At 43.6% G+C, this 22,900-nt stretch overlaps 1 protein-coding gene across 1 annotated transcript; it reads right to left on the reverse strand.

The window, feature by feature from the left end:
- Nucleotides 1-22,421, reverse strand: LOC121612177 (myosin-7-like). Its single transcript, XM_041944885.1, has 45 exons — nt 22,322-22,421; nt 21,479-21,582; nt 21,003-21,146; nt 20,661-20,817; nt 20,408-20,435; nt 18,824-18,917; nt 18,594-18,686; nt 18,432-18,495; nt 18,106-18,204; nt 15,392-15,495; nt 15,152-15,290; nt 14,569-14,687; nt 14,295-14,444; nt 13,746-13,916; nt 13,339-13,518; nt 12,734-12,866; nt 12,538-12,614; nt 12,168-12,255; nt 11,834-11,951; nt 11,594-11,717; nt 11,258-11,394; nt 10,923-11,093; nt 10,705-10,789; nt 10,165-10,407; nt 9,874-10,050; nt 9,266-9,411; nt 8,999-9,089; nt 8,750-8,907; nt 8,350-8,581; nt 7,178-7,304; nt 6,590-6,708; nt 6,203-6,399; nt 4,945-5,128; nt 4,624-4,789; nt 4,275-4,399; nt 4,075-4,190; nt 3,627-3,813; nt 2,483-2,692; nt 2,162-2,287; nt 1,886-1,976; nt 1,710-1,789; nt 1,528-1,632; nt 1,357-1,452; nt 554-697; nt 1-462 (listed from the first exon to the last, which is right to left on the reverse strand). The coding sequence occupies exons 1-45, from the start codon at nt 22,419-22,421 to the stop codon at nt 451-453; spliced, it is 5,811 nt and encodes a 1,936-aa protein (XP_041800819.1). The 3' UTR covers nt 1-450.
- Between the last annotated feature and the right edge of the window lie 479 nt (nt 22,422-22,900).

The raw sequence follows: 22,900 nt of genomic DNA on the forward strand, positions 1-22,900 counted from the left end.
TGTCTCAGCTCCAAACTTAAAATGAGGAAGAGTTTAGTCATGTTTACTAACAATAGCCACAGCCTCGCACTGTGTGACAGTTAGAGTCCTCTCCCACCATCTCAGCATTTCTATGTCACCAAACAAACTGAGAACATTACGAACTCACTCAGACTGTGCGACAGAGTTTGGCTCCAAACAGTTCAGATCTGCGAATCCATGTAGTCTAGTCGACAGCTGCTGACACCAGCTGTCAGACGGACAGTCCTCAGCACTTCCCCCACAGACCACATCACAGCGCTTTATACTGGAGAACTATAGGAACACACCGACGTGGCTACATACAGCAAATGCAGATTTATGCGTCCCCCCATGATCCTGGACCATCATCATAAACACACACGGCACAAATCAAACATGAAAATCATCACAGCAGAAAACACTGATGGTGTTTGACGAGGCAGCAGAGCTTCATTCGGCGATCTGCAGAAACAGCACATTAGAAGCAGTAAATATTCACTGAACATGGATACAAAACAACAACGCACTTTCAGATCTTTAGAGCACAACTCACCATGGCGACCTTGCTGGTTTGTTCGCGGGTTCGAATCCGCAGCTTGTTGACGGTCGTCTCGGCGATGTCAGCTCTCTCCTCGGCGTCGTCCAGCTCATGTTGGACTTTCCTGAAGCGCACCATGCTGCAGCTCACCTGCTCCTCCTGGCGGACACATGGAGGAGCTGCAGCTGTGTTTCAACTTTAAACTTGCAATAACTGACCACTTGGGGGCAGCGGAAACAATTTGTGAACACAACATTGATGCATGATCAACTTTTTAGTTGATATGTTGAACTAGGGGACAAAAACTTGCCACAGTATTATTAGCTTACAAAATAGTTGCAGCTAACTTGTTAGCGAACAGTTACTTATTTCCACATCAAGCAGCTACCGAGCAAAATTATCATTCATGTGGAATCATGTTTGTGTCACGTGAAGTCACTATTCTCTCTCTTTGAGCTCTGTTTTTGGTCTCCTCCTGCTCCTGAGGGAAATATCTGGCTCTTCAGCTGCTAAATGCTCCACTTCACCAACCTGGTGTTTGCTGCTCAGCAGGTAGTGATCAGAGGCTTTTTACAGCTTTTTCTCTGAAGACGACGTGATGAGAGTGAAGCAGAACAGTGAAGTTGTGTCCAAACAGATAAACAATGAGCTGAAAGTCTCTATAAAGCTCCTTAAAGCCGAGGGAGGCTGCAGATTCAGCTGACGATTCTCTGATGAACCTCTTTCATGTTGTTAATTCACACACTGTAAAAAACATCCATTACAGCACTTTAAACATCCAGCTCTGACGTGTGTTTGTATGGGTAACAAAGACTCACAGCGCTGTCAGCTTGTCTCTTGTAGCTCTTGACTTTTGTCTGAAGCTTGTCGATCAGCTCCTGCATCCTCAGCAGAGTCTTCCTGTCCTCCTCCGACTGCAGGAAGACAGAAGAGTGAAAAACACCGAGCAGAGAACAACACAGCAGCTGGACGACGTGAGGTTCGCGCACCTGGTACGTCAGCTCTTTGCATCGTCTCTCGTAGCGACGGACTCCTTTCTGATACTCCTCGCTCTTCTTCTGCTCCACCATCAGCTCTGTCTGCAGCTCCCTCACCTGCACACACAGCAGAGCTGCTGTCTCGTCCACTCCAGTTTACTTCCTGCTGCTCGCTCTTTTCTGCCTGTACTCACTTTGGTCTCCAGCTTATGAAGCTGTTTCTTTCCTCCCTTCAGCGCCATCTGCTCCGCCTCGTCCAGTTTGACCTGCAGCTCTGTCAGAGACACACCGACGGCGTTAACATCGACCTGCAGCAGCAGCGCAGGTTAACCGACATCGTGTGTCTCACAGTGTTTCTGCTGTTTCGTACCTTTGACCGTAGACACCATGTTCTTCTTCATTCTCTCCAACATGCTGCTGCTGTTCTGCTCTTTCTTCAGCTCCTCTGCCATCAGAGCCGCCTGGTGAAACACAGGATTCAGGTAAAGTTCAGACAGTACAGTTGATCAGTTGACAAGACGTGACGGAGAACAGACGACCACAGAAATGGTTAAAAACACAAGACAACAGCTGCTGGACCCCAATCCAAAAATTCAGGGTCAGTTCTGGAATGGACAGAGGTCAGAGGTCAGAGGTCAGGACTGACATCAGTGATGGCCTTCTTGGCTTTCTCTTCAGCACTGTGACTCTCCTGCACCGCCTCGTCCACCTCTCCTGCCAGCAGAGACAGATCGGCCTCCAACTTCCTCTTGTGGTTCACCAGACTGGAGTTCTGAAATGCAGGAAGCAGCCAGGAAATCAGTCAGGTAATGAATTGATTAATCAGTTAACCACTCAATCAGTTAATCAATTGTCTATCTGAATTAGGGGATCAATCGATTAGTCCATGAGGCAATCATTCAGCCCATCTCTCAGTAAATCAATCAGTCAATCATTACCCCAGTCAGGGGTGTGTCTTTGTGTGCACCTGAGTGGTGAGCAGGTTCACTCTCTCCGCCACCTCCACCAGCTCGAGTTCAGCCATCTTGCGGACGCGGTCGGTTTGTTCCAGGATCCCACGCAGCTCCTCCTCCTCAGCCGTCATCAGAGAACAACGTCGCTCCAAAAGGACCACCTGCTCTTTAAGCTGATTGGTCAACTGGACTTTATCCTCCAGCTCCACCTGTTGCTCTTTAACCTGTGAGAAGACACAACACTCGTAATGACTGTGTTTAAACATTAGAGAAAAATTTAGGGAGCAGACAAAACGGCTCAGATTGACCTTCACAGGCTCACATTGTTCTTGCTAGCATGTTAGCAAACAGCTGCCCATGAGTGACATCATTATCCCACCTTGTCAAGGTGTGTTCAGAGTAGCTGCTTTGCTTTATTACTGCCAAACTCTTACTGATCTGAAGACTTTGCAGGAACTCTGGAGGTCAGATGTGTAAGTGATGCATTTTACTGTACAAAAACCAAACATAAAGTGGAATTCATAAAACCAAAATGTGTAATGATGATGTGCAAACCCAATGAACACACAGAGATGGTGATGTAAAACAGTGGAAATTAAAATGAAGCCAGGGATTGAATTATAAACTCTATATTTCCATGTCTGTTAAACTCCTCAGCGTCTCCGGCTGGGATTTGATTCCTCTGCATGAATGAACAAATACAACCAGAGAGGCCTGAATCTATTACAAATATTTCTGGTAATTTTTGGTACTTTTCTTTTTTTCTGCTGTTTTGACATCTTTGTTATTCAGTGTTATTAACAACTTTATCATCTGATGATAACACAGTTTATTACTCATATAGAATTAGACATCATCTGCAAAGAGCAGAAATTCCACCCTGGACGGTTGCAACACTTCAGCTGTCAGGTGAACTTTACCTGAAATAACACAAAGAACTGAGACAAAGGACTTCCTTGTCAGAGTGTTCACAGACTGAGCTTTTACTAAGATGGCTTGTTACAGTAATTAATGTCATACACCCGATCAACAATGACTTCTGTATTTTATCTCATGTGACCCTGCCTCATGTGGTGCAGGCGTCTGTCATGACTGCAGTTTGCTCAGAGGAGTTTCTTGTCTTAATATCTCAGATGACTTTGCCTCAGATGAGACTACCTGTGTCTGCAGGTGTCTGATGATCTTCTGGCTCTCGGCCGCCTGTCTGTTAGCATGTGCTAGCTGAACCTCCATCTCATTCAGGTCAGACTCCATCTTCTTCCTCAGACGAACCGCCTCACTGCGACTACGAACCTCCGCCTCCAAATTGGCCTGCATGGTCTCCAGAGAGCGCTGGTGGCTCCGCCTGGTGGACAGCACTGGTATTACTTCTTGAACACAGTCATTATGCATAGCTTTCACCATTTTTCTGTACTCCTTTTAAAAACATTCCAAATTTGGTACCTGCAGTTGTGAGTCTTTCACTCGTTAGTTGGTAGCTAGTCTTAGTCTTAGTCTTAGTATTCTGGTATCCTACTGGCTTCCGTTCTTCAGCTACCTCTCATTTGTTATATTTTAATATTATATCATCATATTCAGTGAGTCTGTTATTTAGTATATTTGGTACCTGAGGTTGTCAATCTCCTCATCTTTCTCTGCAATCTTGCGCTCAATCTCAGTCCTTATTTGCTGCAGCTCCATCTGAAACCTCAAGGTCTTACTCTCCTCGTGCTCCAGAGTACCCTGATTGGTAGGTAATGCAGTAGTTTAGTAAACAGCTGAGCAGACACAGAGTCGTCAGGTATCTACAGTAGGTAAGTCAGTCACCTCAGCCTCCTCCAGAGCTGCTCTGATATCACTCTTCTCCACATCGAGGATCTTCTTCACTCTCTCCAGCTCATGGATGGTCTTGCCTTCCTGGCTGATCTGATCTGTCAGGTCTAGTATCTCCTCTGGGGTCAAACACAGTCAATCAATTTGTCAGTCAATCACAATTTTCAATTACGTCCACAACAGTCGAATAATTGGGATCAAGTCTGATAGTCTGTTGCTTTGGTCTAATGTGAAGCAGCTGTCAGCTGAGAAACAGTCTCAAACTATTTCCCAAATTCACAACTAAAGTTAACGCTGTGGCTGCGCTCCCTGAAGTCAACGGGCAGAGTGAGGGACAGAGTACCTTGCAGGTTCTTGTTTTCTCGTTTAACTGTCTCCAGATGGTCGAGAGCTTCTTCGTAGCAGTTCTTCAGTTTGAAGAGCTCGGTGCTCAGACTGCGGGACTCTCTCTGCGACGCCTCCAGCTCCGTCTGACTCTCCTCAAACTTCATCTTCCAGTCACTCAACAACTGCATCAAACAAAAAAAGGACAAACCAACACACGGATGTGTTTCTGAGCTTGTGTTGCTGCCACCTTCCACGCCCACAGGTGCTGAGTATTGTTCTTCCTACATTGTTCAGGACTGTGTTGAGGGTTATGGCTGGTGTTGTGTTGCTGACCGACCTTGTCGAAGTTGCGTTGCTTCTTGTCCAGAGCCAGAGCAGCAGCGTTGGATCGCTCCAGTTCAACCACCAGGTCTTCAACCTCTGTCTGCAGACCCTGCTTCGTTTTCTCCAGTGAGGAACATTTCGCCTGAGACGTCTCTACTGCTTCCTCAACAGTCTGCAGTCTGACCACCAACTTCTTCCTAAACACAACAACACCAGACAGAAGTCAGGTGCTTAGCTGCTCACCTGGAAAAATTCACTTGAAGCACAAAAGCCTTAACAGGAGTGAAACTACAAAAGTCATGGGGCAGTTAAAATCTACAGGGTTTATCCCCTGGGGAGGATGAATGTGCTCAGTAAGTTTTATTCCATCTGCCTATTGAATGTTAATACAATGAGTCTAAAGTAGAAAAACCTGAGGATGGCACTAGAGGAAAGGCCAGGAGGTCATCAAAATCATTAGGATTTACCAGGAAACATGAATATTCACAGGCGCATCTAAGAAAATCCCTAGGTTTTCAAGATAATTGACCGTTCACTAAGCTCCACCCCCTTTGTTTACTGTTTCTGAACCTCTTTATTTTTACAATCCAGAGCTGCACGTATGCAGATTACAATGAAAATGGTGAAAGATTTAAAAGTCACTCATTATTTTATGGTTGTAATTTAGTGGCAAATCATCATCGGTAAAGCATCTTTGATTTCAGACAAAGGTTGACAAGAGCAACATCTCATTGTTAGCCAGCAACCATTTATTTTGCCAACAATGCTTGCAGATTCAGCTCCATGGTGTGCAGATATCTCCAAGTTCAGTAAATGTGCAGTTGTAAATGGGGCTTTGTCTAATGCACCCTTTAAATCCATCAAATAATGTAGCTAGGAATTTTCCTTGGCCCTGAAAATAACGCTTGGTTACCACTGCAGGTTGTAAGCTAGTTAGCCAGACAGGCTAACTTCAGCATTTTACATTACATAAACACAATATTCCATTCCTTATGCTTTTAATTTTTAGGTTTTGGAAAAGCTAAACCCTGCTTCAACATGAAGACAAACACTGACACACCTGCTCTGACTGGTTACTGCTGCTAAGCTCTGATTGGACAACTGATGTTTGGGGGTGGGGTTTAGGACCAGGTTACCGGTGTAACAACAGTAAAAACCTCAGAATGAGGCGATACAACAGAAGCCTAAAAAGTAAAGGTCGACTACATCAAACGCAGTACTTTTGTACTTTGTACACACAACTTTGCATTTTACCGTGTAGAGTATCTTACTTTGCGTCTTCCAGCTCCTCGATTCTCAGCACGGCGTCCGTCTCGTACTTGGCTCTCCACTGAACCACCTGGCTGTTGGCTTTGGACAGCGCCCTCTGCAGTTCGGCCTTGGCCTCCTGCTCCTCCTCCAGCTGCTCTCTGAGCAAACTGCAGTCATGACGGGAGGCCTGCACTGCATGAGCCAGCGCCACACGAGCCTGACGCGCGCACACACACACACACACACACACACACGCACGCACACGTATTTACTTTGAACCACATACCTGATGATCTTATCTAAAAAAAAACATTTTCCAGTCAGCACAACTTTATCAGAGATAAATCTGTTTGCGTCTTAAACACAGAGCAAACAGAAGGTTCAGAGTTGTGAGGGTTCACAGTTACTTTGCTCTCCTCCTCCAGCTGCCTCTTCAGTCCTTCAAAGTTTTGACAAACCCCCGCCTTGGAGCGCTGGAGCTGACCAATCATAGCGTCCCGCTCCTCCAGACGACGGCTGTACTCAGCTGGAAGAGCAGAACACAAAATCTCAGCTCTCAAAAACAAGAAAGAAGCAGTAAAACAGGGAAATAAGAAGAAGAAGAAAAAGTATCTGCCAGCAGAAAAGGAAAATTTGACTTAACAAGATTTCTAAAACAAGTAAAAATATCTGGTCTCAGTGACCCCACAGCTATCTTAAAAGAACTGATTTCGGCAAAGCAGTGTTAAACATGACAGTGTTAATTTATGATTCTGGAAATTTTAGTTTCAAGTATTAAGTTACTCAGAACCAATAATTTACCCTCCATAAGAAGTTAGAATATATTTTTAATAATAATTGTAAAATAGGCTAAAACAGCACGCACACCTCGGATAGGTGCTGGCCAGTAATGCATGATCTTTTTTATGATATGTCTGTGTGTGTGTGTGTGTGTGTGTGTGTGTGTGTGTGTGTGTGTGTGTGTGTGTGTGTGTGTGTGTGTGTGTGTGTGTTACCGTTCTCTGTGAGCGCTCGTGCTTTCTGAGCAGAAACATCTGTCAGTTGTCTCTGCAGCTCCTCTGTTCTGCCCCTGCTTTCATTCAGCTGGTCCTCATAAACCCTGCACATCTTCTCCACAGCCCCCTACACACACACACACACACAAGCAGCCATATCAGCCTATGAATGAATGTGGTCCAGTGTCACAGTGGTGTCACCAGGGTCGATGATAAAGATGAAGGTGTTTTCCGGGCAGGGCGGCTCTAGAAAAATGTGGTATTCAGGGTCTTTGGAGCTTGGTCCAGACTGCGAGGTCTGTACATGACAGGGTCAGCAACTAGACACCTTGAGGGCCGGACACTCAAATAGATGAAACAAAAATCACATTATTATCTGATGCTTATTGTACTTTAAAACAAACCCAGCTAAAAAAAAAGCCTCGATTGTGGGGTTTTATATCAATCACGGGCTTCAACGCTAATACAGTGTCAGTACACAGGTAAAACGGCACTCTCAAGGGCCATGAAATGAAAAAGTTGATGCAGAAAGCGACTCTTTAAAGGATAACTTTCGTTTTTTACAACCTGGACTTTATTTGTAGCATTAAATACGACCGTTTACTCACCCAGACAACTTTGGTGGCATTTGGAGTCGTTTTGAAGAAATTAGCCCCAGAGGAGCGGTGCTTATATCCATATAATGCGAGTACTCGGGGCACCCATGCGCAGCCTCTATATAACGCATAATCTGCAGAAACTCGTTCATATTCCAATATTTTGCTATGATATGCTGGTGCTATTCCCCTCACACAATATTTTCTCTTTGATCCTCACACTTTTGGAATCCAGTCGTGGGCCGGATTGGACGGTTCGGCGGGCCAGATTCATTCATAGGCTGATCAGTGGTATATGGTACAGTAGAAAAATTGCCTTTTAATACTGATGGTCTATAAAGACTCTTTATCACAGTTTAACAGTTTAATCTGCCCTTTGACTCAGCAGAGATTCCACCTCTTTGTCTCCAGCATTGGTTAAACCCCTAAAACACTGGATCCTACATTTCCCATCATGCAAGTCAGTGTCATCCATGTGACCCTCCCTGCCTGGTAACATGACGGGTAGGCTGACATTGATAAAATTGGTGCAGCGCTCCTTTAAATTCTCCCTTTTTAAGGTGGACTTGTATTCACCTTGGCCCTGGTCAGCTGCTCCACGTGAGCAGCCAGGTCGTCGGCCTCCAGCCTGAACTCGGCCTTCTCCTTGTCCAGTTTCTGTTTGGCTCTCTGCAGACTGTCGATCTGCTCGCTGAGCTCCGCCACCGTGTCTGAGTGCTTCTTCCTCAGAGTGGCGGCCGTCGCCTCATGGTGAAGCCCTGCCTCCTCCAGCTCCCGCCGCATCTTCAGGAAGTCTGCCTCCCGCTTCCTGTTTGACATGAAGTTGGACAGAAGACAGAACATCAGTGTCTGAACCACAGTTCAGGACAATCCCTTGCATAAGTCGTTGAGATATTTCACTCTGAACTACAATTGTCAGCCTGCTGGTGGCGCTAGAGGAAGTGTTTGTTAGCGTAGCTTTAACGCAGGGGACGACCTGTTGAGAGCGATCTGAGCAGCTGAGGCTCCTCCTGCCTCCTCCAGTTTCTCTCCGAGCTCCTCCAACTCTCTGGCGATGTCGTTCCTCTGACGTTCGGCTTTGGAGCGCCACGCCCGCTCCGCCTCCAGCGCCTCCTCCAGCTCCTCAATGCGAGTCTGAGGGATTGAAACACACCTGTAGCAGCAGCAGTAGTGGGGGGGTGGGGGGATGAGGAAGCTAAACAAGTTCTGTTCTGGTCCGACCAACCTGAAGCTCTTTCATCTTCTTCTGAAGCTGAGCAACCAAACTCTGTTCATCCTCCAGTTTAGACTGAAGATGACTCAACTCAAAGTCTTTTCTTTAGGGGGGGGGGGGCAAGAGAGAAAAGAAGAGCATCAAAACAGAGGAGGAAAGCAAATATTTGCTGTCAATCAGTGATTTGTTTTAGTTTAGTTGTTAGTAGTTGAGCTTAGTGTGGAGAAATATAACCACAGGTCAAACTAAAGTCCCAGAGCTCTGGGTATGTTTTCTTACTTTTTCAGTCTCTCCTCCAGCTCTTCCTTCTGGTTCTCCAGGTCCTTCACTGAGTCCATGGACAGCTTCAGATCTGCCTCCAGCTTCCGCTTAGTACGTTCCAGATCCAGCCGCACCTTCTTCTCCTGCTCCAGAGAGCTTTCTACCTGCAGGGACGAGACGTGGGGAGGCCTTCAGAAACCAGGGACAAACTCACAGAGCAGAGTACCTCCATATCGTGGTGGACCAAATCCTTAGAAGACACGTTGGGTTCTACTTATTTGCCGCCCAACTATAAATTATCTACAGAATCTGGAAATAGCAATGTTCCAGCAATTTCATGACACAACACTAAATGTGGGAATAACTTGCCACAGAACGCTGTCCATCACTTCAGCAGTGGCCTCAGACTTGGAGAATCTATGACTATGAGCACTGAAAGGGTTCTGATTTAGTTCCTTCCTTTCATTCATCACAAAAATAGAACTAGAAGACACTCAGACATGTTAGCAAACTGTCAACAAATTCTAACAACATGTACAAACATGTACAGTCAGGCCAGCGGGTACAAAGACAGTGTGGGGACAGACTGGTCTTCTACACATTCTGACACCTCAGTGTCTCCTTACATTGTCCACTTGCTGCTCCAGCCGAGTTTTTGCCTTGGCCAGCATGTTGACCTTGTCCTCCTGCGCCTGGAGGTCATGCAGAACCTGCTGGTGAGCTTCCTGTAGGGCGGCTTTCTCTCTGCTCAAAGACGCTATGGATTCATCCAGAACACACATCTCCTGGGACAGGTTCTTCACCTGGGCAGAAAGACAACAAACTTAAACTCGTCACTTCCACCCACCACCAGTGATGTAGCTGTAATCCTGAAGTGAATGAAACCTGCTGTGATACCTAGTTGTTCATTAACAAACCTTGTTCTCCACTCCATGTCTGTCTTTCTCCACTTTAGCCAGGGTCATCTCCAGGTCGTCCACATCTCTTTTCAGTGATGTCACCTCGTCCTCTAGCTGACGTTTCTTGGACATCAGCGTGGTGCTCACCTCCTCTTCATCCTCCAGACGTTCCTGCATCTCCTTCAGCTTCGACTCCTGAGAGATTTTGGACTGAATCAGCTGGTTGCAGCGGTCCTCTGCATCGATCAGGTTGTCCTGCTCCTGGATGATTGAAATGGAAGAAACATACAGATTTCAGAGATAATAAAGAAAAGATTGAGTTTACAAGACATTAGCTGATTGAAGCTCAAAATGTTGCTCACGACAAAGCTTTCCTGTTCTAAATAAATGAAAGTAGGTATATTAGGTCATATAAAACCTGTTTGAAATATTACGATCTTATATTGAAAAAGTATTTGTGTCTTTTGAGAAAATAAATTGAGACAAATGTCTTCATTTCTTCATGTGCGAAGCAAAACAGGCTGGTTTCTTTGTTGGAATAAATTCAGAGTGACTTACAGCTTGGAGCTGTAGACCCAGGTCATTTTTCTCCTGAACCAAAACCACCTGTCGCTCCTCCGCCTCCCGGCGCTTCACCTCCGACCTGACGGAGAAACAAGCAACAAGTCAAGGTGACAGATAGAAAACACAAGGCAGAGCAACAGCTTTTTTATTCTCTAAGCGCTGAAGGTGTAAATGATAATCAGAATAATTAGGAGACAGACAGGTGAACAGACCTGTCGAAGGCCTCTTTTAACTTGGCGAAATCTTCTTTGAGTGCAGCCAGCTCCTTCTCCACCTGGGCGCTCCTGAGCAGGGGGCGGAGCTTATAGAACAACATCATCCACGGCCAAGTCCTCACAGAGAAGAATGCTCTGAGGTTGAACTGGATCACCATCACAGCATCCCTGAGAGGGAGAATTAACGACCCCGTCGTGTTTAAAGAACAATGATAATGATAAGAAGCCATTCAATACAACTGACAACGGAAGGACTGCACAGGAAGGCACCAGCTACCACCTGCACTCGTGGCTTTTTCTATGTGTTATTAACTCAGAGTTGTCGTATTGACCTTTGCAGCATCATCTTTTGTCGTTCCATCCTCATCAGCTTCCCTCTGGACATGGCCTGAACAGTGGTGAGGATCTGAGACAGACGGGAGTCCCTCATGTCCTCCAACTGACCCAACAGACCTGCCTTAAAAAACACCTGAGAGGAGAGGACAGATCGTAGAGCTGCGCTGTTTAATCTTCATCTTCATCTTTCAAACAAGGAAAGCGGTATTCACGGTGGTTAGTCGAAACTTACAAGTCTTGCATTTGCTTCAAAGGTCCTCACAATCCAAGCAACACACCACACCCTCTGTCTTTAGACCCTGCTGGTGTCATTCACCGTATTTGTGCTGTACCTTAGTGTGTCCGAACTTGTATTGGCTGTGGTCTATGTCCAGGGATCCTAGCAGTTTCTCCACAGCTTTCCTGCTGTCAACAAACGAGTCCTCTGGAATCGCAGCAGGATTCAGGATGCGATAGCTGAGAAAGAAAAGGACACATGGATCGCTGAACGGCACCAGGTTAGAAAATCCCACACTGTAAAACAACCGAAACGCAAGCCTGAGTTTCTGTGTGCGGTTCAGTTTGGGACTGACCGTTGTTTAAACTCAGCATACAGGATTCGGTTTGGAAAGCCCTTCCTGCAAATCCTGATCCCCTCGAGGACTCCGTTACACCTCAACTGGTGGAGGACCAGGAAGGGATCCATCACACCTGGGAAACACATAGGGACAGTGAAGACACCTTCACTGACAGCTTAGCTCCAAGAATATTTTAATCTTTCACATTTAATCTGCCATCCCTTCATGCAGCACATTGAAGCTAGTTTTATTTTGCATTTGTGACATTGAGAGGAACTGTGTTTTTCTTGTTATTATTAGCTCGAGAAGCTGCAGACTTGTAGTCTTGCTGCTGCTGTTGTTTGGTTACCTGGATTCTTGGTCTCGTTGGGGATGATGCAGCGGACAAAGTGAGGCTGAGTGCTGCGGAGGTTCGCCATCAGCTTGTTCAGGTTCTCCTGTATTTAAACACAAAAGCAGATAAAGAGTTGAAGACCATGCAGAAAGCAGGTCAGGACTGAGTGTCACAGTTAGCTGAGGTGGTTGCTGCTTTCATTACTGTACCTCAGCCCCACCCCCATCTCTGACTGACATCCCAAAACCAAAACCCAAACTTCTTGTATTCAGTAATAAGCTAAGTTCAGTGTATTTATTTAGAATTGTATTTTTCTGTTTATTTCAGCCCCTTTTCAATCACTTTATTATCTGCCAACAGCTCTGCAGCATCTTTTCGATCTCACCTTGTGTAACTGTGAAACTGTCTGGAAGGAAGCTGCTTTCCTCTTCCTTTGTTTGGTTTCAGCCTTCGGATCGCTGGCTGAAACAACAGCACAAACAGTATTTGTATACTTTACTGTACTGTTCTTCTCTTCTACAGTGCGCATCCTTCAGTACAGTTGTTTCTTATACTTTGTGACCTCTTGTTTATCTAGTTACCCATCTCAGAGCTGATGTAGTTCTCGAACAGTCCAGCCATTAGTTTGTGGGAGGATTTCTGGAACAGAACCACCACCGTCTCATTCAGAGGATCTCTGTTCTTATCCAGCCAGCCGGTGATATTATACGGCACCTACAGTGAGAAAGACATCCACAACGACGGATTATGGATTTATTTTTACCTTGGATAGATTCAACTCTACACAAACACAGAAAGGTGTGATTCTCCTGTTGCTGTCTTGTCATGTAAAAACTTCATATCAAGCAAATTAACTGTTGCAGGTACTCCGCAGAATCTTAACAGTTGTTCAGATGTTTCGTGAATACAAACAAGGATCTCCAAACTTTTGAACTTTTAGTTCCTGAGTTTTGCTCCTTAATACCTGAAACAGAAAGAGCTAACAGCAGGAAGAAGAGATGCTGTGAAAGCCATCGCACCACTTCATTTCAGTGTTTCCAGGTCCATGCTGTCATTTTTCTGTTACGGACTCGGAAATCAGAAATTGCATCCTTAATTTAATTTGGACAATTGTTGCACAACTGTGTGATAGAAATATAACGTTAACATAAGCAACAGCGGAGGAGCAATATACGCTGATACCCACCACTCCAGCATAGTGAACAACCTCAAAGTGCGACTCATATTTGCGCTTCTTGTCCGGCCGTGGCCGCTGGAAGTTGGGCGACTTCCCCAGATGGTTGTCGTAGAGTTTGGTTTTAAAGCTGTGGTCCGTGGCCTTGGGGAACATGCACTCCTCCTCCATGATGGACAGAATACCCATGGGCTGAAAATTCAAGATCCATTAACATGTCGCATTTTTATATTTTCTTTCATGCCAAACATTGTAGCGTATTTTCATAGATTCTAATCATCCCAGACCTCTTTGTTTACTAAAGCTCACATCCCATTGATTAACATTCCTGAATGATCTCTAAAGATACACAGTGAGCGATAACCTCCTCCTGACTCCACCAGCCTCAATGTGACACACACACACACACACACACACACCCTCTCGATGAGGTCAATGCAGGCCTGTAAGTCCAAACCGAAGTCTATGAAGGTCCACTCGATCCCCTCAGTCTTGTACTCCTCCTGCTCCAGGATGAACATGTGGTGGTTGAAATACTGCTGCAGCTTCTCGTTGGTGAAGTTGATGCACAGCTGCTCGAAGTTATTGAACTGCAGAAAGAAAATGAAATCATGGAATTATTTCTAAAATTAAACTTTAAAATCGACTTTTACTTTGATACTTCTCCAAATAATGCTTACATAGTTTTACTTAAGGAAGGTTTTGAATGCATGATTTTTACTTGTAGTACTTTGAGTATTTTCAGAGTGTGGTATTAATACTTCTACTTCAGTAAAGGATCTGAATACTTCTTATCAATGTAGGTGATGGAGGAACTCGTATTTTGGTGTGTTGTTAGTCTGTGTGATTTACATGTTGTATCTCGTTAACTAACAAGCAAATCCCCCATCGTTCAGTCGACAGTAGAGACTGGACAGACTGGAAACCTGGACCTTGACTAGATGTCTCTGCCATTCTCTCCTCTTTACCTCAAAGATCTCGAAGCCGGCAATGTCGAGGACGCCGATGAAGTACTGACGAGGCAGAGCGGTGTATAACGACGAATTGATACGACTCACCAGCCACTTGAACATGCGGTCATACGTGGCTTTGGCCAAGGCTGCCACTGCATAGTTGACCTACACACACATTAAACGCTCAGTCAGGTTCATCAGCAACAAATTCATGTTCAGTGTATCTACTGTTAGCATGACATGCACAGACATAAGTGATAGAACAGATCGTGATTGATTGGTCAGTTACCTGCTCTACAGTCTGTCCTTTAACGATGAACTCGTTTCCGACTTTGACGCGTGGGTTCAGCAGACCTTTCAGCAGGTCAGCAGAGCTGATGCCCATCAGATAGGCTGCCTTATCCACACCTCAACACACACAACACAAACATCTCATCTCATCTGCCATTAATGCCCAGTGATACCTTAATAAATATTATAGGTATATTCCACTGTTCTGTTAATAAAGAGGCTAAGAATCACCTGACATGAAATGAGGGACATACACCTTGTTGGGTATTATATCTTGACTAACCACATTGTATTGTTTGTACATTTAAACACTATAAGGCACAATAACTGTATTTCTTGTTTACTCTAGTTGTATTTTATTTAATTTTATCTCAATTTCATTTTATTCTGTTTTTCTTGTTTAGTTTTGAACGTCATTCTAATGCTTGTCTTTGCCCGTATAGAGCATTTTGAACTGCTTCTGTGTTTTAAATATGCCATATAAAAGCTTTATCTATGCTTCCAAGTGTTTTGTCTTTGGTAAACTGGTGAGCTGTTCAGGTTTGACATCTGAGCAGATCACATGGTGAGCAAACTCTTACTCTCTGTGCCGTCTGCCTCGGCCTGCTCCTCCCGCTGCTTCTTCTTGAACTTCATGTTACCGAAGTGCATGATGGCACCAACGATCTTATAGCATCCATATTTCTCCTCTGGAGTGAAGCCCAGCGTGTCCATGGCGTGCTACACACACAAAACCACACACATATCACACATAATAGTTTATGCGTCACCAGAGACCTGTGTGTGTGTGTGTGTGTTTGGGCTGAGAGTGTGTTTATTACATCCGTGAGCTTCAGCTCCTCTCCATCATTGATGCTCTCCACTGTGGTGTCACCCTGAGAGCAGAAGTGGTAGTCGTAGGGGTTGGTGGTCACCAGCAGCATGTCTGCAACACAGTACAACACTATTAACTGCAGCATTAAATACTGCTTTATCCCATGAATTCAGCAGAATGTTGTTTCTTTTTCTATTTAATCTATTTAAGTTTATTGTTAACTTCACACCAGTCCAGTGGAAATTAGCCTAAAGCACCTATCCGAGCTAAATTGAAAGCTATTCTTGAGCCATTTGGGGTACATGCATGGTTTTGGTCAGAAAAGTTAAATAAAAACTGATAACAATACCACAGAAACTGATTTTTTTCATGTTTTCTCTAATTTTATCTCTAGACATTCTCTAAAAAAGGCAATTTATTTTATATTTCTACATGAATATCTATATTTGTATTCATGACATCTAACTTTTGGCCATCTATATTCATATTTAAGGTTTCTATAGCTATATTTTGGCTTAATATCTTTACATTGAGGCCATTTACTATATTGATCACTATCAAATATCACCATTAGCACTGAAATCCTGGATTTGAGATGATTAAACATGTAAAATAAGCCACTGAAGTGGCACAGCTGCATGTTCACAACTTTATCGGACTGAATATTTTCACTGCGGTCGATCGTCTGGACCTGATGTGTCCAGACCGTTTTAGTTGGAGAGTTATTGATCTGTGGATCATTGAGAGACGTAATTGGTGAGTGGCCTCAATCTTTAGTAGTTAAAGTTGTCAAAATAAATGTCGTGTAATAAAAACTACAGAATTAGTGGAGAAGAAAAATGCAGGAAATGGAAATCAAGCAACGAACAAGTACGTCAAAATTGTACTTCAGCACTTGAGGAAATGTACTTAATTACTTTCCACCACTGGCCACATGATACACTTTCTTCTTCATTCATCAGTTTTCCTCGAATGAGTAAAACAGCGCCCCCCCTCAGTGTATAAGCACCGTCGGTGTGGTCATAGACGGTATTGCAGCGCTCCAATTGAGGCAGAGGGGTGCAATCTGCGCAGGTGTAAGGCAGGGACACAGACATGGGCCAGTTCGTCTCCGCGAGGGACAGGAAAAGCGTCAAAGTACGTAAGTCAAACATCTGTCTGTTGATAAGTCTTTATTAATCTCACAATGGAGAAACTCACTGTTACAGAAGCTCTTTAGAACACACAAGCAGGTAATATTCAGTTGTGTGGCATCTGTCTGGTACCTGAGTTGACTATATGTCGCGTGGTTGCTCACCTGTCACCTGTCGGCTGTGTGCTTTGTGAGTGAGCCTCTGCAGGAGGTCAGATAGGTGTCTGTAAGAATGTTTCCAACAGTGATGCAAGAAGTATTCACGTCCTCTACTGAAGTAAAAGTCTTAATACCACACCGCAAAATACTCCACTACAAGTAAAACTCGTGCATTTTACTTCCAAGTAAATTAAAACTTAAAGTTATATAAGTGTAATCCGCAAAATGTACTTAAAGTATGAAGATAACCATCACTCATCCTGCAAAATGGTCCCTGTCAGTGTTTTACTATAAGTTATATTTGATGTTTTTACATTAATATTACTGTTGAGATGGTTAATGGAAGAGAAAAGAAGAAAAAAAACTTCTAATCTTTGTCAAATATTTGATAATTTGTCACTGACATAAAATCATGTGATAAGTTTAAAGGTGAAATGTCTCTTTATTGGAACAGATAATTCTGAAACAGGCCCAGAGTAAGAGTCACAACCTTTAACAGCGTGTTGTATTTTATATTCTTTATGCAAAAGCTTTAACTTCAAAGTAACAAGCAGCTATCAGGTAAAAGTGGTGGAGTAAAAAGTACAATATTTCCCTCTTTAATGTGGTGGAGGAGAAGTAGAAAGTTGCATAAAAAGAAATATTCAAGTAAAGTACAAGTATATCAGCATTGTACCTGTGCTCTTACAGCACGTGAGTAAAGTGGCACTGACTCTGCTGCCATCTGTTGGTGGGAACAGTTATCTCAGCTCTGTAAAATGAGGTCATTGTAGAGCTTTCACTTGTCAGCTGTGGAGAAGACATTCAATTTTCTTATGTTGCTTTCATGAAATGATCTTAAACTTGTGACAGTGAATTAATGAGCTTGCTTTTCACTTTTTGCGCCACACATGTCAGACTTGTTTCTTTAAAAGTCTGATGGGTAAGAGTTTGATGTTTATTACTGTGAACACAATGTAAAATCATCTGTTAAGCCTAAAACTGATCACTTCAGAGAACATTTTGAAAGAAATGATGGTTTCTCAGTGATTTATATAATGAGAGAGCCTGGAGCCTGGACTGTGCCTCTCCACAGGGAAAGGTGGTTTGTTGTATGTTGGAGGACCAATAGTGGGGAAAAAAGATGATAGGCTTTACTGCTGTGCTGAGTTGTGTATTTGATCAAATATATTCAGCCTATTGTCCAAATTCATCACTTTGGGCTTGAACAAAATCTGATAAACAAATCTTCCAATAAGTCCAGGTGCCAGGTGAAAGTGTTGTATTGAGTCCACGTGCAGAGAGAAGCAGCGATCTGTGATCTGTGATCTCTGTGCTATGATTCAAATTATGAAGAGATAAAACCGTGGATGTTGACATCATCTGTGGTTCTCATATTTACGCTGATCCTGACATGTGATTGGACAGGTTGGAGTGGTGGGTGGAGTTACCTTGTAGTTCTGGCTTGTGATTGGACAGGATCTGGTAGTAGATGTGGTAGCTTCTCTCTCCTGGCTGCTGAAACACAACTCTGGACTTTTCTAGAAGATCTGATAAAATGCACACATACATACTGTAGTGTGTAGTACTGTAATACCATTCAATACAAAACGTTACCATATTGATAGAACGGAAAAGTGATTGTTTTCCTTTTTTAAAATGCAAAATGTGTAACTTCATCTAGCTTCAAATGTGCTCATTTAATGTAAAAACCATCATTATTAGACTGCAACAGATCCCAGCGAGCGCCGAGTGTAATCTGCTAAATGTGACTCACAGATCTCGATGTCAGCAGACGCCAGCTTCCCTGTCGGCCCGAAATGAATCCTGATGAACTTTCCCTGAGACACACAAACACATCCACGCTCTTTGTAACACATGACGATGCACAGCACAACACTTCGTCCTCAGCTCGCCATCACGACTTCACAGGACTCACAAAGCGAGAGGAGTTGTCGTTGCGGATGGTCTTGGCGTTGCCGAACGCCTCCATGGCTGGATTGGCTTCGATGATCTGGTCCTCTAAAGACCCCTGAATAAGGAAGAGGATGTAGACTCAGACGACTGACGGAAACACACAGAAACACATTAAAATCCCAGTATTGCACCCATTTATAAACTAGCTTGTAGATGCTAATAAAGGTAAAGAGAAATATGGAGAAGGCTCACTCCTTTTTTCACATTTTCTCCCAGAGCGGCGATGATGGCAAAGTACTGAATCACCCTCTTGGTGTTGACCGTTTTCCCTGCACCTGACTCACCACTGACAGGCCGACACCACAGACAGAGAAGGAGGTGGAGATGACAGAAAATAAAGTTCAGTAACTTTTAAGGAACACACTTGAAATGTTAAAGTACAGTAAAACCACACGACCACAACGAAAACGCTGCATGCACATGATAAGCAAATCCTTTCGAGTCAGATTAGATAACAAGACTCTGATGCTGCCGACGCTACGTGTTCACATCCTTTACTGAAGTAAAAGTACTAATAACAGTGTGAAAATACTCCACTACTACAAGTATAAATCCTACATTCAAAACCTATTTCAATAAAAAAAATATGTAAATATTATCAGCTAAATGTACTTAAAGTACTCACAGTCAAAGTGTTGGTGTATCAGTAAAATGTTCCTGTCAGTGTTTCTCATCATCTCTGATGTTTGTGGATTAATATTCCTGCTGTAGATGTTTCAGGTTGAGCTCATTTGAACTACTTTATATCCTGTTGGCTGGTTTAATCTACAGCGATGCATCATATTCTATAAGATGATCATATGTTTGTCCTGTAAGAACCTCGTATCTCAGAAAAACAGCCTGTTTTCAGCTTTGTGACGATGCATTTTCAGCTGATCCAAGAGGCTTTTTAAACAGTTTATTTAGCTGAAGAAGGAGAATTTTCTCAACACTTCATCCTTCAGCGTATCACAAACATTCAACTGCAAGACATCTGGAGATACAAGCTTTTCACTGGACAGGAAGGGGATGAAAAACTGTAATCGTAAAGGTAGCTTATAACTAAAACTGTCAGATAAATGTAGTTTAGTAAAAAGTACGATATTTGTCTGAGATGTGGAGTAGAACTATGAGTTTCTGTATATAGCATATATAACTTGTTATATGTAGCATATACTGTATAGCCTACATACAATTCTTGCTAATTAAATCAATAATTCCTTTATAGCATTCAATCGTTCGCAACTGGACCTCGTCAGTTTGTCTTAGAAGACGTTTCACCTCTCATCCGAGCAGGCTTCATCAGTTCGTGTGCAACCAGACTAGATAGGTTCAAGTATTTATCCCCTGAGTGAGGCCAACCCCCAAAAACCAAGAATGGTATCACTCTATTGTGAGGCAAACGATCCCCCCATTAAGGCGGGGTAGGGTGCAACCCTTGAGTGTCAACAACAGTCGTTTGCCTCGTTAGTGTCCCATTGTTGTCATTGGGAGGCTCCTGGAGCCATGTGTGAATGGCTTTGTTGTTTATCCTTAGAGGCTAAAACTCTTTGGGAGAGATGAAGGAACAGCATTGTATGTGGGAGATAGGTGGTGTCTCAGACCCCCAATCAATCGTTCGCAACTGACGAGGTCCAGTTGTGAACGATTAAATGCCCTAAAGCTTACAATGACCTGGATGATTGAGAATATTCACAGGCATAATTCCTTTATACTTTTCATTGTGACATCACATTTGTTAGCAGAAATGCTAAATTTACAGCCTGTAACGTCAAAGCAGCTGCGACTCTGACTTACGTGATCAGCATTGACTGGTTCTCGCGATCTGTGGAGGAAAATGAAGCCACGTAAAGGAACAGTAGAGGAGCAGGAGCAGAGCTTAAAAAATGTCTTGTTTCTCCAAGCTCTTCATATCAGGCGTCTCAGACTCAGGAGCAGGACCAGGGAGGCGGGAGCTCCACCCTGTAGATGTAGCTCACCTGGACTGCTGGTTGAGGTCAGGTTAAACTACAGGGCTAATGTTAGGGGTCAGAGGTCACAGGTGACTCACTCTGCAGCAGGTCGGTGTAGGCGTTGTCAGCGATGGCGTAGATGTGGGGCGGCGTGTCTGCACGACGCCTGCCTTTATAGGCCGTCACCACCTCAGCAGAGTAGACTGGCAGCCATTTGTACGGGTTGACGGTCACACAGAAGAGACCAGAGTACGTCTGAAACGCAGCGTTAGAAATGAAAGATGAGCAGGAAAAAGAGTCTGGAAAGATTAAAATGGGCAACAAAAAATGAAGGAAGTGAAAAAATAGGTTATTTATCATTTCCATCCAGATGCATAAAGCTTTGGAGCATGTGCGTCACGCCACACTGCTGCTCTGCGTGCAGTAGAATAATCACGAACATAGATCATCCACATGCTGTATCTCCTCCTCAGGTTGAAGAGGACCGAAGCTTCGTTTAGGTGAGTCAACATGGCCATGTCCTCCATCATGTCAAACTTTGGAGGGTTCATTGGCTGCAGGTCGTCTTCTTTCACGATCAGAAACTGAAACACACAAGAAACGGAGGTTTAGCTCGGAATCAGCTGTACGGAAGTGCCACGAGATGTTTAGAAGCTGTGTCTCAGTTACATGTTTGGCCATCAGAGAGCGCCAGAGAGCTGCAGTGTCCCGTCCGTCGCTGTTGTCTAATCTTTGTGTTTATGCAATGTTTTGGTTTAAATTCTTGAAATCAATCAGTACAGTCTCACCTCAGCTGATTAGAACCACACTGGTAACCAGTTCACTGCTATTAGTGACTCAGAAATCGAATGGCCAAATAGTTATTTAATCGATAATATTTTGAAAACATTAGCATTTACATTCGTGATGGACTAACCCGTCCGTCCTTGGTCTCCACAGTGGTTTTGTCTCCATTCAGCTCTCTAACCTCCACTTCTATATACGCTTCAGCATCATCGGGCATCCAGACTCGCTTCGTACCTGAGAGATTTGAATCAACGCTTTTTAATTAGTACACGTTCAGTATGTGGTCAGAGACACAAAAGGCTTGAAAATCAAAAGTGATCAAAAATAATGCAGATGACGACTTTTTCCAGATGTTTCAGAGAATTTTGCTTCACTAAAAGGTCATTCAGTATAACCGTGATGTTCAGTGATGTTCAGTTAATTTAATGCAGACTAATCATAACAAGTACCATAAACAACGTTACACTGGCAGAAATACACATAAAAATATGAAATATCTATTTTTTTTATTTGACTAAAACTCTGATATTTATGCTTTTATTATCACGTGTCACATTTGTTAACGTTCACGTACCAGAACGTTCAATAAGGAAGTGACAGAAAATGTATTTTCCAGAGAATCCCACTTTATCAAACAAGACTGTTAATCAGTCTTTGTGTCAATAGAGGCAGATTTTTTGATATTTTTAATTAATATCGTTCGGCTGGCTTTATTTTTACTCATAGAACAAAGAGAACAAAGTTTTTGTAAGCTTCTCGTACAACAAATGAACAAACAATTCAGTGTTAAAATGAACTACAGGTTTGTTAAAAACATTCAGAAAATAATGATGTGAAATAATCAATTTAAAAATGTATAAAAAGTGTTTGAATTGGCTTTTTCAATCAACAAACTTTAATTCATTAATTAAATTTCACCCATAGTTTCACCCATGTGGACCCACGCAGACGGAGGTAAACCAAGAGTACGTACCGTCAAAAGCCTGGGACTTCGCAGCCAGGTGCTCCAGGTTGGTGAGACGAAGGTAGCGACCAGCTTGTCCAAACACCGTCATATCCAAGAACCGAGACATCTGAACACAAGAACACGCGTTCTTTAAAGGTGCGTTCTGTCGAATGTGAGCCGTGCTGCTTGTGCCCCATTCGTAGACTCGCCTTTGCTGTTTTGAAGAATCGTGAAAAGTCTTGAAGAACAGTCTTTTTAAAAAAACCTTAATAAACTCGCTTCAGGGCTCCTTTTTGTTCTCTTAAATAACACTGAATGAACTTAGTCCAACACTGTAGCCTGGTTCCTGAGCTCTGAATCATCACCTGCAGCTCAGGTTTCTTTCATGCTCCTCACAAATATTTAGTTTCATGATTAAAAGCTTCAGTAATTTCCTCAAACAGCTGCTCGCTGTAGTTTTATCAGGCAAACAGGAGGAAATACAGCATCTGTTGGGACTATTTTCAGCGGCGGATGAATCCACATTTGGTGCTGTAGTGAGTGTTTGTTGCAGCAAGATGGTGTGTGTGTGTGTGTGTGCGTGTGCGCGTGCGCGTGCGCGTGTGT

Source organism: Chelmon rostratus, chromosome 10, assembly GCF_017976325.1.
Source record: "Chelmon rostratus isolate fCheRos1 chromosome 10, fCheRos1.pri, whole genome shotgun sequence".
Taxonomy (NCBI): Eukaryota; Metazoa; Chordata; class Actinopteri; order Chaetodontiformes; family Chaetodontidae; genus Chelmon; species Chelmon rostratus.

Bases quoted from the DNA above. Each gene is read 5' to 3' on its own strand.
- LOC121612177 (XM_041944885.1), bottom strand. From the start codon at position 22,421: ATGTCTCGGTTCTTGGATATGACGGTGTTTGGACAAGCTGGTCGCTAC. The intron at 12,615-12,733 runs GTAACTAGATAA...CTGTTGTTTCAG, and splicing joins CTACATCAGCTCTGAGATGG to CCAGCGATCCGAAGGCTGAA. The intron at 5,129-6,202 runs GTAAGATACTCT...TGTTGTGTTTAG, and splicing joins GAGGAGCTGGAAGACGCAAA to GAAGAAGTTGGTGGTCAGAC.